We start from the raw sequence: 23,994 nt of genomic DNA on the forward strand, positions 1-23,994 counted from the left end.
AGTGACACTTTCTCTAACAGTGACTGTGATCGTCCCACAAAAACTGTGCGTCGACGTCGCCGGAAATCACGTCAATTAGCAAGTGATTCTGTACCAGTGTCTGTTCCAATTGCACAAAACAGTCGCTCTTGTCGTCAGCAGGACAATAAACTTTTTGTGGACTTAGACTTTGAAGGCAAAGTGATCCCATTCCAGCTCGATACCGGAGCTGCAGTTTCATTGCTCAATCACGACACATACAAACAACTGGGCGCACCTCCGTTGCGTGCCGCAAATGTTAAGCTAACTACATATTCCGGACAGAAAATTCCTGTGTTAGGACAGTGCAGCCTTCTTGCAACATTCAAGGGACAAACAAAACTTGTGTCATTTTACGTTCTTCGTTCTTCTTCTGCAGTGAACTTATTTGGTCTCGATTTATTTCAGTTGTTTCACATGTCTATTGTAAATCAGGTCCTATCAGTGAATCAGAATGTGCCTACAGACAGTGTTTCTCGGCTGTGTGACGAATTTGCAGACATTTTTGCACCGGGCTTAGGTTGCGCTAAAAACTATGAAGCACATTTAGAACTGAAGGTAAACGCGCAACCGAAATTTTTCAGGGCGCGCAATGTTCCCCACGCATTGCGTGATGAGGTCGCAAGAACGTTACACGATCTCGAATCACAGGGTGTAATTGAACGTGTGCAAGCTTCTCTCTGGGCCTCACCCTTAGTAATTTTGCCAAAACCTTCCGGAAAATTGAGACTTTGCGTGGACTTCAAGGCCACAGTGAATCCACAGCTAGTGACTGCTACTTTTCCTTTGCCCCGCCCGGAAGATCTTTTTGCTAAACTGTGCCCGGGAAAATATTTTTCAAAGTTGGACCTAGCCGATGCGTACTTGCAAATACCGGTGGACGACGAATCCCAGCGCGTATTGGTGGTTAACACGCATCTTGGATTGTACCGCTTCAAAAGACTGCCTTTCGGGTGTGCATCCGCCCCTGCCTTGTTTCAGCAATATTTACAAACTATTTGTGCGTCGGTCCCTACTGCAGCAAACTATCTGGACGATATAGTGATCTCCGGACAGACAGAAGAAGATCATCTTGCGAATTTACGAACATTATTTCAGGTCTTGCGGCAAAATGGTCTTCGCTTGAGGAAGGACAAATGTGTGTTTTTTGCTCGTGACTTACCATACCTGGGTCATGTCATTAATGCCCAAGGCATACATCCGAGTCCAGAGCATCTCCGTGCCATACAAGACTTGCCGTCCCCTAAAAATCTGAAACAGCTACAGAGTGTGTTGGGTAAAATTAATTATTACCATAAATATGTGCGCAATGCCTCTTCCATTTCAGCTCCGCTTCATCGCTTACGCCGTAAAGGTGTTCCGTTCGTCTGGACGACGGAATGTGAACGCGCCTTTCGCCAGTTGAAATCGGCGTTGCTTTCTAATACTTGCCTTACGCCATTCGATCCCCAGAAACCCCTTTTGTTGATGGTAGATGCATCGGATTTCGGGATCGGTGCTGTGCTTGCGCACAAAGTTGGCTCCCATGATCGCCCTATTGCCTTTGCGTCCAAATTGCTCTCGTCTGCGCAAAGAAATTATTCACAGATAGAGAAAGAAGCTTTGGCTCTCGTGTTTGGTGTTACTAAGTTCCATGATTTCTTGTATGGTCGTCACTTTACCATCATCACGGACCACAAACCTTTCACGTCGCTTTTTCATCCGACCAAGCCTGTACCTCCGCGTACAGCGCAGAAATTCATTCGCTGGTCTGTTTTCCTCTCGCAGTACCGCTACGATATCTTGTATCGGTCCACTGCTAAGCACGGAAACGCCGATGCGTTGTCCCGTTTGCCTGTTGCTGAGGATAAAGCATTCGATTCTTCCGAACTTGCTTGCATGTTCATTGATTCGGAAACCGATGAAGTGGTCGAATCGTTTCCGATTGATTTTCGTCGTGTCGCTACAGCCACAGCTGCTGACCCTGTCCTTGCTACTGTTTTACGTTTTGTTTCTACGCAATGGCCTTTGTCAAAGTCTCGGATCGAGGATCCGTTGGTTCGCCGATTTTTTGCTCACAAGGACAGACTTTTTGTTCGTCGTGGTGTTTTGTTGTTGCGTTCTGATAATGATCAGTCCAGAGTCGTGGTCCCACGTTCGTTACAGTCCTCTGTTTTACGGCTTCTTCATCAAGGACATTGGGGTATAGTGCGAACGAAACAACTTGCTCGTCAGCACTGTACTTGGTTCGGAATCGATGCTGCGATTACGAATATGTGTTCTTCGTGCCCGGCGTGTGTCGAACAACAGTCCGCACCGCCGCGGAAAGTCTTTGCGTGGCTAAAAGCCACTTCCCCTTGGCAACGCTTGCACATTGATTTTGCTGGTCCATTCTGGAATGCTCGATGGTTGGTTCTGGTCGACGCCTTCAGTAATTTTCCTTTTGTTGTTCGGATGTCTTCCACGACGTCCTCAGCCACCATCCAAGCGTTGTCTGCTATCTTTTGCATTGAAGGTCTTCCGCAGACTATTGTTTCCGACAATGGCCCACAATTCATGTCCGCAGAATTCCAGTCTTTCTGCCAGGCCAATGGTATTCAACATCTGACATCCGCGCCGTTTTCGCCTCAGTCCAACGGTGCCGCTGAACGATTGGTCCGGACTTTCAAGTCACAGAAATTGAAAGAGTCGCATTCTCGGGAGGACGCATTGTTGCTCTTTTTGTCTTCGTATCGCTCTCAGCCCCGAGATGGTCGCTCGCCGGCTGAGTTGCTCCACGGTCGTCCTCATCGCACCTTGATGTCTTTGCTGCATCCGCCGCATCAGGTTCCTGCGCAGCGGCAGACTCCTGCTTTTGCTCCAGGCGACGTTGTATTTTATCGCAACTATCGAGGTTCACGGCGTTGGCTCGCAGGGCGCATTCTTCGCTGCCTCGGCCGCGCGATGTATTTGGTTTTGGGGGCCTCTGGTGAGGTGCGTCGGCATCTCAATCAGCTGCGCCTCTGTCGTCGCTCGGGTTCTGCCGCTCCCCGTCTGCTTTCAGCGACGGTGCCGTCCGGTCAGCGCCCTGGGGACCCATCTACTGGCTCGCCTCATCCCCAGGTGTTACCGACGATGCCTTCCATTTTGCCCCATGGCGACGCGCCGCCGCCGCCGCAGCAGCAGCAGCAGCAGCAGCAGCCGCCGCCGCCGCCGACCGCATTCGACGCTTCGTGGCAGCCGCCAAGCGCCTCCCAGGGTCACGCGCCGCCGATCGCTTCCCGTGACCAGCTGTCCTCCGCCATGGAACTCCCGCCCGCTCCGGACCACATGACGTCATCGCGCGTCGGCTACCCCGACGCAATGGAGGTCGACACTTCGGCCCCTCATGTTTCTTTACGGGCGCATACACCGCATGTTGGCGTGCACCCTGGACTAGTTTTGCAGGCGTTTCCTAGCTCCCCTCGGACCGGATGGCCGGGTGCGGGTGGCACAGCCTCGCCTGTTGTTAGGCTCCCCACCTCATCGCATACGTCAACATGTGGTCCTCCCCACGGCGGGCGGAAGCCTTATCTCACGACCGTTCGCCGATTTGCGGGGGAGGAATGTGGTGTCACCGCCAGACACCACACTGGCTAGGTGGTAGCTTAAATCGGCCGCGGTCCATGTAGTACATGTCGGACCCGCGTGTCGCCACTGTGATCGCAGACCTAGCGCCACCACCTAGGCAGGTCTCGTGATACGAGAGTGGACTCGACCCAGTTGTACGAGAACCAAGCTACCGCCCAGTTGTACGCGAACCTAGCTATCGCCCAGTTGTACGAAGCCTTTCTCTCTCATTAGCCGAGAGACAGAATAGCCATCAGAATTTAATGGCTACGAACTAGCAAGGAGCCAGTTGTATCAGTGCCTATAGCTTACAAGTATTCAAGAGAGATGTATTCCAAGGCCTCAATAAAAGTTAAGTAAAAAGCATCTACATACTTTTCTTCTTATTCATTCATAAGTTTTTATGTTCCAGACTTCACGCCCGTATGCTTATTGCCGTGCGTGCACTATCGGCTACAGCTTTAGTCTAGCATTGATTTTCAGCAATCCACATCACGGTGTCGGTCCAGCTACCGACACTACATATCCTATGACTATAATATCATTATGTCACTGTCGGAACTGGCCAACTCATACAAATACCTGGATGTAACACTCTGTAGGGATATGAAATGGAATGTTCACACAGGCTCAGTCGTGGGTAAAGCAGTTGGAAGACTTCGGTTTATTGGTAGAATACTGGGGAAGTGCAATCAGTCTACAAATGAGACTGCTTACAAATTACATGTGTGACCCATTATAAAATATTGCTCAAGCATGTGGGACCCATATGAAAAAGGACTAATAGGGGATAATGAATGTATACAGAGAAGGATCAGATGAATGGTCATAGGTTTGTTTGATCTGTGGGAGTGTGTCACAGAGATACTGAAGGAACTGAACTGGAAGACTCGAAGATAGACATACACTATCCCAAGAAAGTCTGTTAATAAAGTTTCAAAAACTGGCTTTAAATTATGACTCTAGGAATATATTATTATCCCCTACATATTGCTTACACAGGCATCTTGAGAACAAGATTAGATTATTACACCACGCACAGAGGCAGTCAAACAATCATTCTTCCTGTGCTCTATACATGAATAGAATGGCAAGAAATCCTACTAACTGGTACAATGGGATGTGCCCTATGCCATGTTCTTCACAGTGGTTTACCGATTGTAAATGTAGATGTAGATGTAGCTGTTGGTCCAATACTATCAACTGGAAATACAAACAGTTTGCAAGAAAAGACAGCAACCTGCATCACAAAAGTCAAACTAGTTTTAAACATAATTTTCTAAAGAGAATGCTTCACAAATCCTAGATCTGAGGTTTAAGTGTCTTCTGCATCCACAATGATCATATACATTTTTCCGAGCAATTTACATATGATTGCATCTCTTAGAAAAGAACTGGGCAGCAAGAAGTTCCATTCTGATGAAGTACACCACCATGCAGGGCACAAGTGGTCTGTCACTTAAATTCCGTTCTATGGGAATTGGAGCAAACTTTAATGTACTTGCACTGAATATGCGAGAGATTGTGTTAAAAACAATACAGCTTTCTGCTACTTGTGCATAATAAATAATATTAAAAAAACTATTTTTACAATTTTCGTGAATTACATTATATTATTGTTACATTTCAGTTAATGAGGTATCTGTGTAACATGAAGGTAAGACATGAATAGATAGAGAAATTTAAACTCTGTTAACACTATACTTAACAAAAAGAAACTTATCTGTAGGCTTTAACACTAGGACTGCTTTTGACAAAACTGTAACAATTCCTGCAGCAGCTCAAATTTGCCTACCCCTTCCTTAATTAGCTGTGGCTCTTTGTGGTTGATGAACACTCTGCAAGAAGAAGTTTATCTGTTGTTTCCATTTTGAAGTTTCCTTAACTGATGAGTCACAAGGTTGCTCAATCATAAGGAAGGTCAGCGAAACTAATAGTTTTCCAGTTCATCCATCAAATACAATGCTCTGTTTCACTAACTTTGTCTCATAGTAGAGCAAAAGCTAGCTCTATTTACAAAAGAGAGCCTTCTCACTTCACATCATACTACATTTTTCACGCTGGTGATATTCATACCAACAATAACACAGTTACAGGAACTATTGTCTAATGGTACCCCCAGAATTCTCATAAAATGTTTACAACTCAGTACATGATGGTTTCTTTTAAGGTGGCATTACAAATAAAATTTGGATAACGGTGCATAAAACTGGTTTGATAACAGAATTTAAACCACATTTGTTTCAGAGCTTCAAAAGCAAAATGTAACAGGGTAAATAAAAAATGATTCTTTACTGTGTTTCAGTGAAGTTAAGCTTCACGTATACTACTACTATGTAGTGAAGAACATTTCTGGAGAGGCAACACACATTAAACGGAAATCACATGTTAACCTAGACCTGCAAGAGATAATATTACTGTACGTATGAATTAGTTAATTTTTATTAACCGTTTCCTTTTTCAATTTTTTTAAGTACATGCCTAGAGAGGTAGAAGTGCACACAACATAAGCAAATACATTTTGTCCAGCAGATAAATACTTTGTTCATCTTACCCACAGGCAGCATGACCGTATCTTGCTGATGGCTTCACAGGAAAGTGAGGCTTTTGATCCCGTGTGTGGGCATCCGTTACAATGTACTCTTCAAACCCAGGAATCTTATGAAGAGGCTGCTCTTCTGCTACTGATGTGAGAACACTCTCCTTGCCATCATATAAGTTCGCAGTTCTCATATTATCAATTTCCTCATTTCCATTATTATCACTGTCTGAAGGGCCACCGGAAGTATCTCTTTCCATTCTCAGAAGATGCCTTAAATCCCTACCCAATCTTGCACGGTACCTTGATATTTCTCTTGGTGGTTGAGGATGTGAAATTATTGTTGAATTTTCTGATATAGCAAGCAAAATATTGCCAAGAAAAGAATTCCTTTGTTGCAGGGCCCACAGCTCCTCCTTTCCTGCATGAACAACCTCTTTCAACTGTTGTGGGCTAAGTAATTTAAGTGTAGATGTTCCATCTGTTGAAAAAAAAAATGTTAAGCTTATTGATTATTACTAATAAGATTTAATAATTTTTATTATTTGCATGTCATATAAAAGACTGGAAAATAAAAGTGTGTGTATTAATTTGCATGAAGGGTGGATGATGATGATGGAGTAGGGATGCATAAAAGAGGAAGAGAGAAGGGTAGAGGGAGAGCATCCTTTATTATTATTATTATTATTATTATTATTATTAAAATGATGACATACTGATTTGAGAGCATGACAGATAGATTTTCAATGCCCATACTAATATCTTCTATGAGACAACTTTGGTTAAGAGTGCTAAAGCAGTAAAACTTCAACAAGAATTAAAATATAAATTACCCTAAAAATCATGTGCACATAAATTATCTAAAATGGTATAGCAGTGAAGGGTGACTGGCTGATTGCTGGACTAAAAATGGACAAGCCAGTTGCTCTACAACACACTAAAATCTCCAGCCTAATAGCTCATCTAGAGCACTGATAATCAATTAAATTTTTAAAGCTTTACCACACTCATCTTTTCATTTGCTAAAATAGAGTGAAAGTCCCCAATTAAACTTGTTTCTGGGTCCTTGTCCAGGTATCAAAAACATAGACTGTCTTCTGTTTGGAGGTAGGTCGGGGTTAGTTCATCCCACTAGATAGACTAGTATCAGGTATGCCATGGATTAATAGCTTGCTTTACTGAACACAGATTACTGTTCCTCATTTCCAGTCACACCCCCTCCCATGGCTGCACAACTCTCTGACTCTACAGCAAGATGAAAGGCTGCTGGAGAATGGTATACTGTGTCATGTGGTGTTTCTCACATGCCTCATTGGCTGCTTGGTCAGTTTGCCCATTTCCCCAGCTTATCAAATTCCATGGTACCCAGCAAAATAATAGTTGTTTCCTCTGGTGTTAAAGGCTGTATTTTGTGCATTATTTTGTCTGCTGGATGCATCTGCAGAAATACTTGTAGGTTGCTAAGTGAATTGGAGTAGATGAGAACTTCTTCCTGTTCCAATGTCTTCAGTATAAGATGTAATTCTGCTCTAGTGGCACTGTATTCATCAAGCTGAATCTGAAGACAAGGTCGGAAAACACGACTGGAGATCCAAGGGAAACAATGGTGTGTACTACATTAGCGAAACTGGAAATGCTTTCTCTGTCCATCTCACCCCCCCCCCCCCCCCCTCCGTCCATCTCCTCCTCGGCCTCTGTCTGTCCAGCTCCTCTTCTTCCCTCTCTCTGACCTTGAGCCTTGTTTACTGTTAGTGCAATTGAAACATTGATTGGGAATTGAAATTGTTTAAAATGAATGGATATATCAGTTGTGACCGTTGTTATGTGGGGTATGAAAGAGACCTCTCCACCTGCTTGATCGGTGAGGATATTAGCTTCAATGATAGTATTTCACATAGTTTTAATTTGTAAAAGGGTAGGGTTATAAAGTTTTGGATAGTTCAGATTCTGTAGTAGCATTCTATTCATAAGCTGAAAAGCCATAAACAAAACTTTCCAGTTTTCTGTTAAAACCGACAAAGTAGTACATTGTTGAGTGTACAATTTTTGTTTAAAATTATGAATAAGGAGAAAGAATATATATGGGAGAAACAGTCTGTTTAATGATTTAAATGCCCTGCTATTCTAGTTAAAACTGATTGTGAAAAAGAGAATGAAGTCACATGCTTTCACAGCACAGGATTTTATTCCTTACAATCAGTTTTAACAAGAAACCGGTGCATTTTTGTTTAAAAAAATCTACAGCCTATGTCTGAATGTTAATTAAAGCATTGGGTAAAAATTTAAAGCAAACTGGTTAAGAACTTTTCAAGATTTTTGCTAACAGCATTTCTCCCTTATACATGGAGAGTGAGGTATGAGCACTTGTACACCTTCGATACTGTGAAACACATCTCTTCTACTGCAATCTCTTTGCTTTCCATATTTCAGAAGGAGATAGTATGGACAAAACAAGAAAAAACTGCAGCAAATACGGGCTCCAAAATGCATACTTGTTCATCTTCACTAAGATGTGCTCATAGTACTTATGGTATGCATTTTTAAACCCATGTTTATTGGACTTTTTCCATTGTTTTGATGGTTAGTACCACCTCTCAAAATATTTGATACTTTAACACCCTGCATACATTTATATACCGCATGCATTTAAAAATAATAACCCTATAACCATCCAAACATTTATTACAGTAATGTGTAAAAACCTGAAGCAAACTGATCAAAGACTGCTCGAGATTCTTCCAAACAACATAAAACAATGTCTTTTCTTTATACGATAGTATAGATTACAACTGTTTCATTTATCGAAAATGGAATAAAAAATGTAAATCTGGATTACATCACTTTTTCAAATTTTTCAAACCTAAAATAATACTGGATCTATGTAGGAGAAAAAGTGACATCTGTTTCAACTGGTGAAAACCTTTAAAATCAGTCCCACTAATCTCTAAAAGACAATCCTTTATGTAGATCCGAAATGGCACTATTCCTGAAGGTTACTTGTTGAAAAGTTCCCAAAGGCATGTAGCAGTGCTCGCCTGCTTTGTTAATCTCTTTGTTTGTTGCTTTCAGTGTTGATGTACTGCGTTGCTATACTGGTTGAAAAATGGTGTTTGTGATTTGGACACTGACTATGGTATTGTTTACTTTCACTTTTCACAACCCCCCCGCCCATATACACATTTATGCTTCCAGGGCTCTCAGGTGTCCAGCCGGACGTGATCGTGTAAGGCCACCGATATTTCGGCAAATAACCTTTCTGCCATCATTAGGTGGTTCTGATGGAATGGTCTATCTGCTCACTGTTGGTGTTATTATGTCCGTCAGTCGGGCTTCGATTCCTGCGCCGATGATCTGATTGTAGCTGTCGACATTCCGACTGTGAGCGGCGATGCTCCGATTGCGGCCACTGGCAATCCGTTTGCGGGTACCGACCCAGGTCCGGGTTATCCCCAGCGTCGCACCAGGTGGTGAAAGATGCCAAATATCGTGAAGTGTCCCTGGCAGCCGTTGTGGAAAGTTATTTTGCTTGCTCGAGGCGTGACTCCTGATGGAGCTAAGTAAGGGTTTCAGTTGAAAACCTGTGTCTCCGTTTATGAGATTGTCCGTTGCGTAAATTTCAGTAGCCTCCTTGAAGATGCTGTCCCAACAGAAGCTGGTAGGGGCCAGAATCTTGGTCTCTTTGTATTTCGCGTTGTGTCCAGTTTCCAAGCAGTGTTCTACCAGTGCCGATTTGTTTGGCTGGCCTAGCCGCATGTAGCATGTGTGTTCTTTGCAGCAGTCTTCAACTGTTCAGATCGTTTGACCGATTTAGGATTTGCTCCAACCACATGGAATATTATATACGCCCACTTTCTTGAGGCCAAAATCCATCTTTCACTGACCGCAGTAAGGCACGTATCTTGGTTGATGGTCGGCAGACCGTGTCAGTTTTGTTTTGTTTTAGCAGTCTCCCAATTTTTGACATCACGTTGCCTGCATATGGTAGAAAGGCAAGGCCTGGTTTCTCATCTTTAGACTGTTCTTCATCTGGGTTTCCTCTGTGTTTCCGTCGTATGAAGGCTGTCTGCATCAATTGGTTGCTGTACCCGTTCTTGCGGAACACATTTTCTAGGTGTTTAAGTTCTTTGTGCAGATATTGTTCATCCGATATCAAGTATGCCCTGTGAACCAGTGTGTTGAGCATCCTGTTGAGTTGTGCAGGATGGTGGCAACTCGAGGCATGTAAATATAAGTCCGGAAGTGCAGGCTTGCAGTACACGCTATGACCCAGTGTGCCATTAGATCTCCGCTCTACAAGTACATCAAGAAAGAGCAATTTCTCTTCCTTCTCAATTTCCATGGTGAACAGTATGTTGTCATGGACGGAATTCAGATGTTCTCAAAACGTCTGCAGATGATCAGGTCCATGGGGTCAGATGACAAACGTGTCATCCTGTACAGACAGGACTATGAACAGAAGATGCTCCAACTACTTGACGACTCGGCATACCAGAAGATCAAGACGGACCCGACCAATAGGATACAACTAAGCACTGCCACCCTACTGAAAAATGGCACAATTGAGGAGAAGGATATCAACAGTAGCTCTGAGAATATACGGCCTCCCTAAGACACATAAGGAAGGGATGCATCCCACTGTCAGCAACAGAGGGACGCCCATGTACCCTCTCGCACAACACCTGACAGGCCTGCTCAGACGATTTGTGGGAAAGTTCAAGCACCATAATCCGAACTCAAAGAACTTCATTCACCATCTTAAGGATCTGACCCTACGAGAATAAGACACTGTGGTCAGCTTTGATGTTGTGTCACTCTTCAAACGGGTCCCACTAAAAGATTCGATCCACCTTATCAGCGAAAAATTTGGTCCTGAGTTGATACAACTTTTCCAGCACGTACTTACATCCACTTACTTTGTCTTCAACAGCCAATACTATGAACAGACCGACGGTGTGGCTATGGGGAGCCCTCTCTCACCAGTGGTAGCCAAATTATTTATGGAGATTTTCAAAGAGGAGGCTCTACAAGCGGCCGAATGGACACCTGTGTGTTTTTTCCAATATGTGGACGGTACATTTGTCATCTGGCCCCATGGACCTGATCATCTGCATACGTTTTTAGAACATCTAAATTCTGTCCACAACAACATATGGTTCACCATGGAAACTGAGAAAGAAGAGAAATTATCCTTTCTTGACGTACTTGTAGAGCGGAGATCTAATGGCACACTGGGTCATAGCGTGTACTGCAAGCCTGCACTTATGGACTTATATTTACATGCCTCGAGTTGCCACCATCCTGTACAACTCAACAGGATGCTCAACACACTGGTTCACAGGGCATACTTGATATCGGATGAACAATATCTGCACAAAGAACTTAAACACCTAGAAAATGTGTTCCGCTAGAACGGGTACAGCAACCAACTGATGCAGACAGCCTTCATACGACGGAAACACAGAAGAAATCCAAATGAAGAACAGTCTAAAGATGAGAAACCAGGCCTTGCCTTTCTACCATATGCAGGCAATGTGACGTCAAAAATTGGGAGACTGCTAAAAACAAAACAAAACTGACACGGTCTGCCGACCACCGTCCAAGATATGCACCTTACTGGGGGCAGTGAAAAACAGATTTGTCCTCAAGAAAGTGAGCATATATAATATTCCATATGGTTGTGGCAAATCCTACATCAGTCAAACGATCCGAACAGTCGAAGACCGCTGCAAAGAACACGAATGCCACACATGCCTAGGCCAGCCCAACAAATCAGCACTGGCAGAACGTTGCTTGGAAACTGGACACAACACGAAATATGAAGAGACTAAGATCCTGGCCCCTACCAGCTTCTACTGGGACAGCATCTTCAAGGAGGCCATTGAAATTCGCGTGACGGACAATCTCATAAACTGAGACACAGGTTTTCAACGGAGCAAGGCATGAAAACCCTTCTTAGCTCCATCAAGGAGTCATGCCTCAAGTGAAAACGAGAACTTTCACGACGGCTGCCGGGGACACTCCACTGGATTTTGCCTCTTCCACCACCCGGCGCAACTCCAGGGACGGCGCGGACCTGGGACGGTGCGGACCTGGGACGGCGTGGACCTGGGACGGCGCGGACCTGGGACGGCGCGGACCTGGGACGGCGCGGACCTGGGACGGCGCCCGCAAACAGATTGTTGGCAGCTGCAATCGGAGTGTCAAGTCTCCCAATCGGAATGTTGGTGACCGCAATTGGACCATTGGCGCAGGGAATCGAAGCCCGGCTGACGGACATAAATAACACCGACAATGAGGAGACAGGCCATTCCATCAGAACCACCTGATGATGGCGGAAAGGTTATTCACCGAAATATCATGTGACTTCAACGATCACATCTGGCTGGACACCCAAGAGCCCTGGAAACAACACATACACCGGGAAAGCCCCCAATCACATTTAATATGGTCAGTGCACTACTGTTTAACTTTTCATAAGCCTCATTAATAGGTTGCAGGCAAACATCCACATACCGCTACAATAGTTTACTGTTGTACATTTACGAGCAGTAAAAACCTGACCACAAAGTCCACAGTTCTTGAAGAATAGAAAGGTATGCACGGAGCAGACACTGTCATTGTTTTTACACATGGCCTAATTGTTTAACACTTATTCCACAGTTAAGTTGAAGCATTGTTGTTGTTCTAACCAACATAGGTTTCTCATCTGAAACTCGGCCGTGAACTGACTGTCTTGTGACCAAAAATCAGGCCCTTATATATCATCACAATAATAGGTACTGAAACTACATATTGTTCAAAGTTAAATTTATAGAAATTACGATTAAAACTTAGCTCATTAAATTAACTGAATACATCAAAAAATTGGTTCTCTTTAACAGTTTCTTCTCCCACAAGGGTTAAGCCAAATTATTTGTTTAATCGCAAAATTAACAAATATAGTTATGTAAACAATACTTCAGACAAAACTCTTAATTACTTTGGAATTAATTAAAGGTTGGTCTTGCTAACATGTTTTCAATGAGAGCCAAATAGATACTTTAAGATTACTAGCATTTCATCTTCTGAAAGTTTATAATTATTACAGAATTTATATTTGTTTGTACATCAACAATAGAATTTAAGTTAAGGAACAATTACTGATTTCACGCTGTAACAAAAGGTACTAACTAAGAACAGTCAAAATAAATTAGAAAATCAATTACATACATAAAACTAAGTAATAATTATATATAAAAACAAAGATGAGGTGACTTACCGAACAAAAGTGCTGGCAGGTCGATAGACACACAAACAAACACAAACACACACACAAAATTCAAGCTTTCGCAACAAACTGTTGCCTCATCAGGAAAGAGGGAAGGAGAGGGGAAGACGAAAGGAAGTGGGTTTTAAGGGAGAGGGTAAGGAGTCATTCCAATCCCGGGAGCGGAAAGACTTACCTTAGGGGGAAAAAAAGGACAGGTATACACTCGCACACACGCACATATCCATCCACACATACAGACACAAGCAGACATATGAAATATGTCAGGAAAGAGGGAAGGAGAGGGGAAGACGAAAGGAAGTGGGTTTTAAGGGAGAGGGTAAGGAGTCATTCCAATCCCGGGAGCGGAAAGACTTACCTTAGGGGGAAAAAAAGGACAGGTATACACTCGCACACACGCACATATCCATCCACACATACAGACACAAGCAGACATATGAAATATGTCTGCTTGTGTCTGTATGTGTGGATGGATATGTGCGTGTGTGCGAGTGTATACCTGTCCTTTTTTTCCCCCTAAGGTAAGTCTTTCCGCTCCCGGGATTGGAATGACTCCTTACCCTCTCCCTTAAAACCCACTTCCTTTCGTCTTCCCCTCTCCTTCCCTCTTTCCTGATGAGGCAACAGTTTGTTGCGAAAGCTTGAATTTTGTGTGTGTGTTTGTGTTTGTTTGTGTGTCTATCGACCTGCCAGCACTTTTGTTCGGTAAGTCACCTCATCTTTGTTTTTATATATAATTTTTCCCACGTGGAATGTTTCCTTCCATTATATTGATAAACTAAGTAATAAATTAGATCTGGTGTCATATTCTTTGAGACTGAGTGCCAATCTTTATCTTTTATGAAAATGCAGATTGTGTTCACCTATGTTAATGGTAATTAGTTAAAATCAAAACAAAAAAGTAGGCAGATGGCAAAATGAGGGGAAGTAAAATTATCCCAGTTTGCTTTGTCACAGACAGATCTTGTCATCCATATCATCATAATGGTGGTTCTCATCTGAACTATCAGACAGGACCATGATCATAAGGTCCAACGCTTTTGTAACAGATACTCCTGGCCTGATGTTTTTTACCCCATGATACTACTCTAGTTCTTTTTTTCTGCCTGCTATGAGAGTGTATTATTCTCTCCAAAATTATGTTTCACTGCCACAATTGTCTTTGTTCTTTGCTTACTTGTTGGTTTAACTAGTCGTGTCAGTTTGCAACCACATTTACAGGAGCAGATTGTTGTGGTTTGATCAGCTGTCCATGTCTGGAACATTAGTCTTTGGTACAGGCTGGGCTGCTTGATGCTGAGGTGAATGTTATCGTGACAGTGGATGGCTGCATGGTCTTAATTGCTTTCTTTATCTGAGAGTATCAGATGCATTGTGTACCACTTACTTTGTAGACTTACTTTGCTCCAAACTGAATAGTTTTGGAAGCAGTTAATACATACGGTTGGAGGCAATACAATCGAACCAATTTGTGGAAAGCTGAAGTGAATCGGCTACACATGGTCCGTACTTTGCAAACTGTTATTGTGTGACCAAAGAGCTGACATTTAAATACAGTGAATACAGAGGCAAACTATAAGGAAATAGCAGGCTTTAAACTGCTGCAATACTAAAGCAACTTTCTGCCCAGTCCAGCATAGAAATTAGATTTCTATAACATATCCCCCCCTCCTCCCAAGTAAAATACATGCACATTTGACAATATTAAGATGGCCACTGCTCTACACAATAGATGACAGTAGAATGTAATACTGGGAATAAGCACCAAATCCAACACACTACCTCTTAAGTAAACCACGATTGTACCTTAGCGTGCAAAGAAAACAACTTATCGAGTACTACAGGGGAAAAAGATAAACCTGAGAAGAAAATCAAATCATGGGGACCAAATTAGTAATGATTTTAGGTACATACCTATCACATTTCCATATTCATCTTCCCAGTGACTTGCTTTGAATTTATAGACCACCATATCACCCAACACTTTATTCAGATCGTAACCTCCAAATACATAAAGGGAGTCTGTTTCATTGTAATAAACTGCTGTATGTGCAGCCCGAGCAGAGAATCCAGATTCCGCACGTGACAGCCAATGCCACCTACAAAAGATAAATACAATAACAAGCATAATAATACTCAAGAACCTACTTCAAACAGAATACTAGGTATTTTCAAAGCTAAGCGTTTATTATTTGAACTGAAGTTGTTACACTTTCAGTTTGATTAACAAATATTTTGCATGCACATTATAGTACTCCAACAATGATGTATTCAGCAGCTACAAACAATGAATTCTTTAACAAGTAAATGCTACACAACAGAAAGAATTTTTACAGAAATGTTGCACCTTTGACTCAAGTTATGTCAGTTTCATGTGTTCATGCTGAGGACACCACAGTGAAAAAAAATATGTATATATACTTAAGCTGGTAACAACACAGGTGTCCCAAAATTATGCATATTAATTTAAAGGATAGTTGTTGGTCACCATATAGTGGAGATGCTGAGTCACCTTCTGCGACTCAACATCTCTGCTAAATGGTGAGCAGCAACTATCCTTTTCATCATATTGTTACATTCCATCTTGGATTTTCTACTGTTTGATTTAAACTTATACATTTTATTATGTAACTGTGCACACATAATACAACTGAAGATGACTTGTAACAGAGTAAAAAACAGTTGTGTGAATAAAACTACAACATAACTGATGACTGTAATGTATGATGTATCTATGACTACAGCTCCAAAAAAGGATTCATCTGAAGGCTACCAATGTTCTCTGTCTTGTTGAAGTACCTGTCAACAGCTCAGAATCACAACTATTCTCCGAGTAGCAATATTTACTTCCCCTATTATTCAGTGGACAGTTATAGATAAACTGTGGCACTTCAAGGAATGGTAACTCGACCATTCCTTTACAAGCAATATTTTATACTACACGATGAGTTTCACACCAGATATGCCATACAACACATACAAACAATCCTTACAAAGTTTTTGATCATGATTACGTACCTACAACAAGAGGCTTCATTACATTTTTGCATATGTTATATGACATCTGTAGAGATCTCTTCTGATTTTTACTCTTCTTTATTATGTAGGCTGACTTGAGAAGCTTATAATGACTGAAAACTATTTATCAATAAGTACTGTATACATAATACAGCATATTGGTACTGATGTTCCAAAAATGGATTTCAATATCTCTTTCTTTCTTTCTCTCTCTCTTTCTTTCTTTGGCAAACAACCTCAGCAGAAGCTACAGGAAAGCGGGAAGAGTTAAGAGGGGGCCAGTTCCCCCAAAATGATTAATTAAGAATAGGATCTTAATGTGTAGTGGAGGGTCACAATGTAAATAGTACAATGTGTTATTCCACCCACCTGTTGCCTTTGTTATCAGCTTTATCTAAGCTGCAAGCTTCTCCAGAGAACTGAGGATGACAGCTGCAGCCTTTCCCATGGTCACAGCGGCCCCTCTGTCTTTTGCTTCCACATTCATCAGGACATAGTTCCTTACTGCAGTCTTTACCACGCCAGTCAGCCTCACAGACGCACATATGTCCAACACATACTCCATGCCTTGTACAATTGTTGGGGCAATCAGTAATTGAGTATTCAGCACGGAAACCATCCAGCACATAATTTGCATCACTGTAGAGTAGAATTAGCATCTGTATGGGTGAAAATAAATTTAGTTAGATTGTAACACATGAAGGACAATGATAAATATAATTTTGGAAAAATACAATTACAACATTGCTGTGATAGATAAAAGTTTTCTTAATCTTATAAATAATGTTGCCAAACACTCAACAAGGCAATAACATAATCATATGGCCGTTGGTAAATTTTCATCATGTATCAGTTTATTTTGACAATTATTAACCAGCAAGCAAGTGCTCAACAAAATTCAGGAAGAATTCCACAATTCAAATATTAATTATCACATAACATGCCTCATACAACCAAAGTTTGTGACATACAAGACTTGCCAATAATTAATCTAGGTCCGAGCTGCCAGAAATAGTGGTCATGTGTGCGTGAGGTGTGCTTGCTTGTGTGAATGTCTGTATGTTCTTTTTTCATTTCTGAAGATGACTTTGGCGAAAAGATAAGTGTGGATCAGTCTTTTCATTGGCTTGTCTGCAACACAACATTTCATCTATATGGTATCCCTCTATCTTTCCCTAATATTGTTAAGCTAAGATTATGTAATACATATGGTTTTACTTCTTCAGTCACAAATATTTTGCATGATTATCACTAAAGAAATCTTCTGCACTATAGTAACACCAACTTTTAGGTATTTTTCCAGTTCTCCTTCAGAATTTTTTTAGATTTGGTCCACACTTCCCCTTGGAGATTCTATTTACGCACACACACACACACACACGCACACACACACACACACACACACACACACACACACACATATGCGCAGAATAGACATTAGATTTAGCTGTCCACATAAAGTTTTGTGTTGCTGTTTCTACTGAGCTCCTACTATGGCTCAGATGAACTTTTTCTGTTGTCTCAAAGCTTTTAGTAGATTAGTTTTCTCAGACGCCCCTTCCCCTCATATATATACTAATGCCTGAAAAATTATGCATTATGAACACTTTATTTTATAGCTAAATCACTAATATTATCTAATATGTTCAGGACATAATCAACTCTTCAGTCAACTCAATGTGCTGTCCACATGATGGCAATATATTTTTATTTATTAGTACACAACGGGATTTGACACAGTTTGTTGTGTCCAGTTTTTGTCTATAAAGAGTATTTAAGTTATAGATTTTGCAGATGGTTTTGTGGTGAAATGAGAAAAATTTAATTTTGCACAGTTTAATTTCAAATTACCCTTTTTTTTCCCACTTCTGCAGTTCCCCAGGTGTCTGCTTAATACAGTGAATTAACTCCTTGTTGGTTTTGAAGCAGACTATAGCTGTTGAATCATCTGCATAGGGGATGGTATCAAACTGACCCTGACGTGGTATATTATTGATAATTATATTAAAATAGTAGTGGCCCTAATGTTGAACCTTTTTTATGGTTTTAGGGTGCCAAACTTCTACGGTCATTAGCGACCGGTCTGTGGCTTAGGGAAAGGTAAAAAAACCAAAGCAGCAGCAATGGGAGCGAAACTCAAAAAGTGGGGATACTAAAAAACATAAGGAAAGCTTAGAAAGCCACTATAGAAGGAGGGGGGGGGGGGGGGTGTTTTCCCCAAAAATGAGCTTCAAATGACTGACATCATCTCACTGATACTGATAAACTCTAGTTAAAATTACCTCCTCCCAACAACGAGTTCGTGATCAAGAGGTCCCAGCACAGGGAAGAACTTTCACGTCCCGCAATTTATTATTGGGAAGTGTAGACCAATGTGCATGCCATAAAAGAGCAACACGACAACATAAAACACCCTGTAGATCGGCAAAGGGAACCATGCAAACAGGCTGAAGAAGAGAGATTGCAGCCTTGGCCGCTATATCGGCCACCTGGATTCCACAGATACCAACGTGTCCTGGGATCCAGAGGAATGCCACAGAGACGACCCGCCTCCCCCAGCCCACCCCCCACCCCCCAAGTGGAGCAAATGGAGGCAGTCCTGAAACCGGTGGACCAGAGGTTGGACTGGGTAAAGAGCTTGGAGACCGAGGAGAGAGCTGAGCGAATCTGAGAATATAATATATTGTATCTGCTGATGGCGCTGGATGTATTGGACAGTCTGGAGAACAGTGTACAGCTCCGCAGTAAAAACCGAACACTGGTCGGGAAGCTGAAATCGATTACGGGTGTCGCCCACAATATAGGCACTCCCAACACCAAATGATGTTTTTGAGCCGTCAGTGTAAATAAATGTGGCGTTTTTCATTTGTGCGCATAGAGCAGCAAATGGCCGACGATAAACGAGAGAAGGGGTACCATCCTTGGTAAGCTGACAAAGGTCACAGAGAAGGCAGGTCCGAGGGTGGAGCCAAGGCGGTGCTGTACCCCCAGTTGTCAAGAAAGTTTTAGGAAAGTGGAAGGAAAGAGAACGTAGCAATTGACAGAAGCGGACTCCTGGTGGCAGTAGAGAGGAAGGGCGGCCTGCATACCCTAAATCCAAGGAGGCGTCGAAAAAAAGGTCATGGGCCGGATTAGCAGGCATCGAAGACAGGTGGCTAGCATAACGACTCAGAAGGACAGCTCGCCGATTGGACAGCGGAGGTTCAGCAGCCTCAGCATAAAGGCTTTCCACAGGGCTGGTGTAAAAAGCTCGAGACGATAAACACAATCCACGGTGGTGGACAGAGTTGAGACACCGCAGAATAGACAGCCGAGCAGAGGAGTAAACTATGCTTCCATAGTCCAATTTCAAGCGCACTAAGGTGCGATAGAGGCGGAGAAGGACCACTCGGTCCGCTCCCCTGGAGGTACCATTCAGAACACGAAATGTGTTGACGGATCGCAGACAGCGAGCTGAAAGATAGGAAACGTGGGAGGACCAGCACAGTTTTCTGTCAAACATAAGACTCAAGAATTTAGCAACGTCTGTGAACAGAAGGCCGACAGGACCTAGATGTAGGGAAAGCGGAAGAAACTCCGTACGATGGCAAAAATTGACACAAACGGTCTTACTGAGAGAAAAGCTAGTTTCAAAGCTCCAAGAGTGGAGGCGATCGAGACATCCTTGAAGATGTTGTTCAAGAAGGCTGGTCCGTTGAGAGCTGTAGTAACGCAAAATCGTCCACAAAGAGGGAGCCTGAGACATCAGGAAGGAGATAATCCATAATTGGATTTATGGCAATGGCAAACAGTACAATACTTAGCAAGGAGCCATGGGGTACCCCGTTTCCTTGGGAGAAAGTACAGGAGAGAGAAGTGTTCACCCACACTTTAATTGTGCGCTCTGCCATAAATTCACGGATAAATAGGGGCAGGGGACCTCAAAAGCCCCAAGAGAACAGTGTGCGGAGGATGCCTGTCCTCCAACAGGTATCGTATGCTCTCTCCAGATCAAAAAATATTGCTATGGTTTGGCGTTTGCTGGGAAAATTGTTCGTGATATAAGTCGAGAGAGCAACAAGATGGTCAACTGCAGAACAATGCTTTCAGAAACCACATTGGGTAGGTGTTAAAAGGCTTCAAGATTCCAGCCACCAGGCTAAACGGCATTTCATCATGTGCTCCAAAACCTTACATACACTACTCGTGAAAAAAATGGGGCGATAGACAGAGGAAATACGTTTGTCCTTTCCAGGTTTCAGAACAGGAACTATGATAGCTTCCTGCCATCTTCTGGGAAAAGTACTGTTGGTCCAAATTCGATTATAAAGGTGAAGGAGGTAATGCAGACTATGGTATGATAAATGCAGCAACATTTGGATGTGGATACCAACCGGTTCTGGGGCGGAAGAGCAAGAAGAAGAGAGTGCGTGTCTGAGTTCCCGCATGGAGAAAACAGTATTATAGCTTTAGCTATTTTGAAAGGAGAAAGCAAGAGGTTGCACTTCCGCTGCACGTTTCTTCAGGAGAAAGGCTGGCGGGTAATTTGAAGAGCTCAAAATCTTAGCAAAGTGTTGACTCAATGAGTTAGAAATTGCAATGGAGTACACTAAGGCATCATGCATGACAGTGAGCCCAGAGATTGGGGAGAAACTAGGCGCGCCAGATAACTGTCAAATTCGATTCCAAACTTCTGAGGTGTCAGTGAAGGTGTTAAAAGAGCTAGTAAAGAAGTCCCAGCTTGCCTTCTTGCTATCGCAGATGATGCGACGGCATCACGTACGTAACTGCTTATAGCGGATACAGCTGAAAATCAGAGGTGCGAGGTATTGAATGTTCCGCAGCTGTAAGAATAACTTCTGTAAAATGAGTGACCTGATCGTCGATGCTGGGAAAGTGACGGTCATCGAATGTCGCTAGAGACGAAAAAAGTGTCCAATCGTCTTGGGCAAACTTCCAGCATCTCGGGCGCACAGATGGCAGTTGTGGCTGCAATCAAAGGACACATGGCAAATGGTCACTCCAGTGTGTATCAGCAAGAGCGAACCATTCAAAGCGCACAGCTAGCTGAATAGTACCAACCGAAAGGTCAAAATGAGAGAAATTTGTCATGGAGGCAGACAAAAATGTAGGTTCCCCAGTGTTGAGGCAAACAAGATATGCTTGGTGGAAGATGTCAATCAATAGGGACCTCATGGACAAAATCATGGAGATCCCCAAAGTGGGTGGTGGGCATTGAAGTCCCCAACCAGTAAATAGGGGGGTGGGAGCTGACCAAGGAGATGAAGGAGATCAGCTCTTGCCATCAGTGCAGCCAATGGAATGTATATGGTACAAAGAAAGAAGGTGTATCCAGAAAGGGAAAGACAGACAGCAACAGCTTGGAAGGAATTGTTTAAGGGAATTGGGTGATAACTGACAGTATCATGGAGAAGAATCATAAGCCCCCATGTGCTGGACTGCCATCAACAGAGGGGAGATCAAACTGGACTGACTGAAAATGAGGGAAAACAAAGCGATCGTGGGGACGCAGCTTTGTTTCCTGAAGACAGAAGATGACCGGCGAGTAGAATCGTAAGAGGATCGACAATTCATCCCAATTGGCTCTAATTCCATGGATATTTATAATGGATAATTGACATAGGGTGGACAGAAAAGGGAAGAATCTTAGCATGGTTGCTCTCACCTCAATGACTGCTGAGAGCCGGCGGCCGACAGTGTGGAACGGCATTCAGCCAAAGGCAGAAGATCCCGATCCATAGGTTGTTCAGGGGCAGCTCCTGCAACCAGCGATTGGCCGGTTGATCGGCCGCCAGCATTGCGCCTTGGCGACACGGAAGACGGCCAAGGGCGGTTATCGCCAGGTGGCACTGTAGATGAGACATGCCGTGGCGGAGAAAGAGAGGTACTTGGTTTCTTATGAGCCTTCTTGGAAATAGGATGCTGAGATGAGGGAGGAATCGATGGTTGTGAAATCAGGGTCCATAAAAAATTTTTGCGAGTAGGCTCTTTTTTGGAAGTCCGGGTGTCTGATTTTGGGGTTTGTGATTTAGCAGAAATCGATGAAGGATGAGCCGTAGAGTGAGCAGGTGATAGTGGGGAGGTTGAACGGGCGATCTTTGCACTGGCCGATCTGATGACCATGGCACAAAAGGTGAGATCACAAATCTGCGTGGCTGCCTCCTTAGTAGGCCGAGGAGATGCAAGGACAGTGCTATATTTACCTGCTGGAGGCACAGTGGGCTTTCGACTGGCGAATAACTTATGAGGAGCAAATGTAGACACCTTTTCCTTAACTCTGATTTCCTGAATAAGCCGTTCATCTTTGAAAATGGGGCAATCTCTAGAAAAAGCAGCGTGGTCACCCATACAGTTAATGCAACAAGGGAATGGAGGTGGACAAGCACCCTCATGGGCATCCTTGCCACATGTAACACATTTGGCCGGATTGGAACACGACCGGCTGGTATGATTAAACCACTAACACCGATAGCAACGCATAGTGTTGGGGATGTAAGGCCAAACTGAAATTATTTCATAGCCGACTTTAATGTTTGATGGAAGTTGAACTCTGTCAAATGTCAAGAAGATAGTACGAGTTGGTGCCAAGTCCTTGTCAACCCTTTTCATGACTCGAAGTACAGCCGTTATGCCCTGGTGAGACAGGTAGTTTTGAATTTCATCGTTGGACAATCCGTTGAGTGAGCGTGTATAAACCACCCCGCATGATGGATTTAAAGTGCAGTGCGCTTCCACCAGGACAGGGAAGGTGTGTTCGCAGCAATTTTTGTGCCTGGAAGGCACTGACTGTTTCTAACAACAAGGTGCCACTTCGTAATCGAGAACAAGACTTTACAGGACCTGCAATTGCGTTGACACCTTTCTGAATAATGAAAGGGTTGACTGTGGAAAAGTCTCGACCTTCGTCCGACCGAGAAACAACAAGGAACTGTGGCACTGATGGAAGAATTGTCCGTGGCTGAGACTCATTTAACTTTTGCTCGTGAGCTGAAATTGTAGACGTAGAGGAAACATTGCAAAAGTATCACCCATGATTACCTGTGTCTCCGATGGTGTGCTCCTTTCTTGTGGGGGCCGTCTCTGAGGGCACTCCCGCCTTAGGTGATTGTTCACACCTCCCGAGAAACGGACGGAAGGACCAATTGGCACGTTTGGAAGGTACCCGCTCAGGTAATCACCACTCCCTAGGCCTGGCCATTACCAGGGGGTACATATGTGTTCTACCTGTCTACCCGGGCTGGGGAATTATGCGTTACCCCGTCACCGGCTATGCGTGGGAACACGGGGGTCAGCCTTCAGACACGCACAGGGAAGAAAGAAAGAGAAAGGGAGGAACAAAGAAAAGGAAAGAAGAAAGGTCTCAAACGCCACAGCAGAGAAGAGGGTAAAGAGAAGAGGCAAGGGAAAGAGAAGGGGAAGGGAAGAGGCAGAGGTGAGGGAGGGGGGCAGGGGGGAGGGGGGATGGGGAAGGATGTGGAAAAGGAAGGTATGCAGCCCGGAAAGGAAAGAGAGCTGCACTAGCTCAGGGTCCTGTGCTCGCCACGTGTGTATCCACAAAAGAGTTGTGGACCCCCTGGGGGTAATG

At 43.4% G+C, this 23,994-nt stretch overlaps 1 protein-coding gene across 1 annotated transcript in view; it reads right to left on the reverse strand.

Moving 5' to 3' along the window:
* Positions 1–23,994, reverse strand: part of LOC124615302 (multiple epidermal growth factor-like domains protein 8) — a 368,566-nt gene that overhangs the window by 295,123 nt on the left and 49,449 nt on the right. The window contains exons 3-5 of the mRNA XM_047143089.1: positions 16,779–17,068; positions 15,306–15,490; positions 6,140–6,605 (exon numbers count right to left, since the gene is read on the reverse strand). Of these exons, the coding sequence (XP_046999045.1) occupies positions 6,140–6,605; positions 15,306–15,490; positions 16,779–17,068 (941 nt within the window). The remainder of the gene's footprint in view (positions 1–6,139; positions 6,606–15,305; positions 15,491–16,778; positions 17,069–23,994) is intronic.

The sequence above is a fragment of the Schistocerca americana genome, chromosome 5 (assembly GCF_021461395.2).
Source record: "Schistocerca americana isolate TAMUIC-IGC-003095 chromosome 5, iqSchAmer2.1, whole genome shotgun sequence".
Taxonomy (NCBI): domain Eukaryota; kingdom Metazoa; phylum Arthropoda; class Insecta; order Orthoptera; family Acrididae; genus Schistocerca; species Schistocerca americana.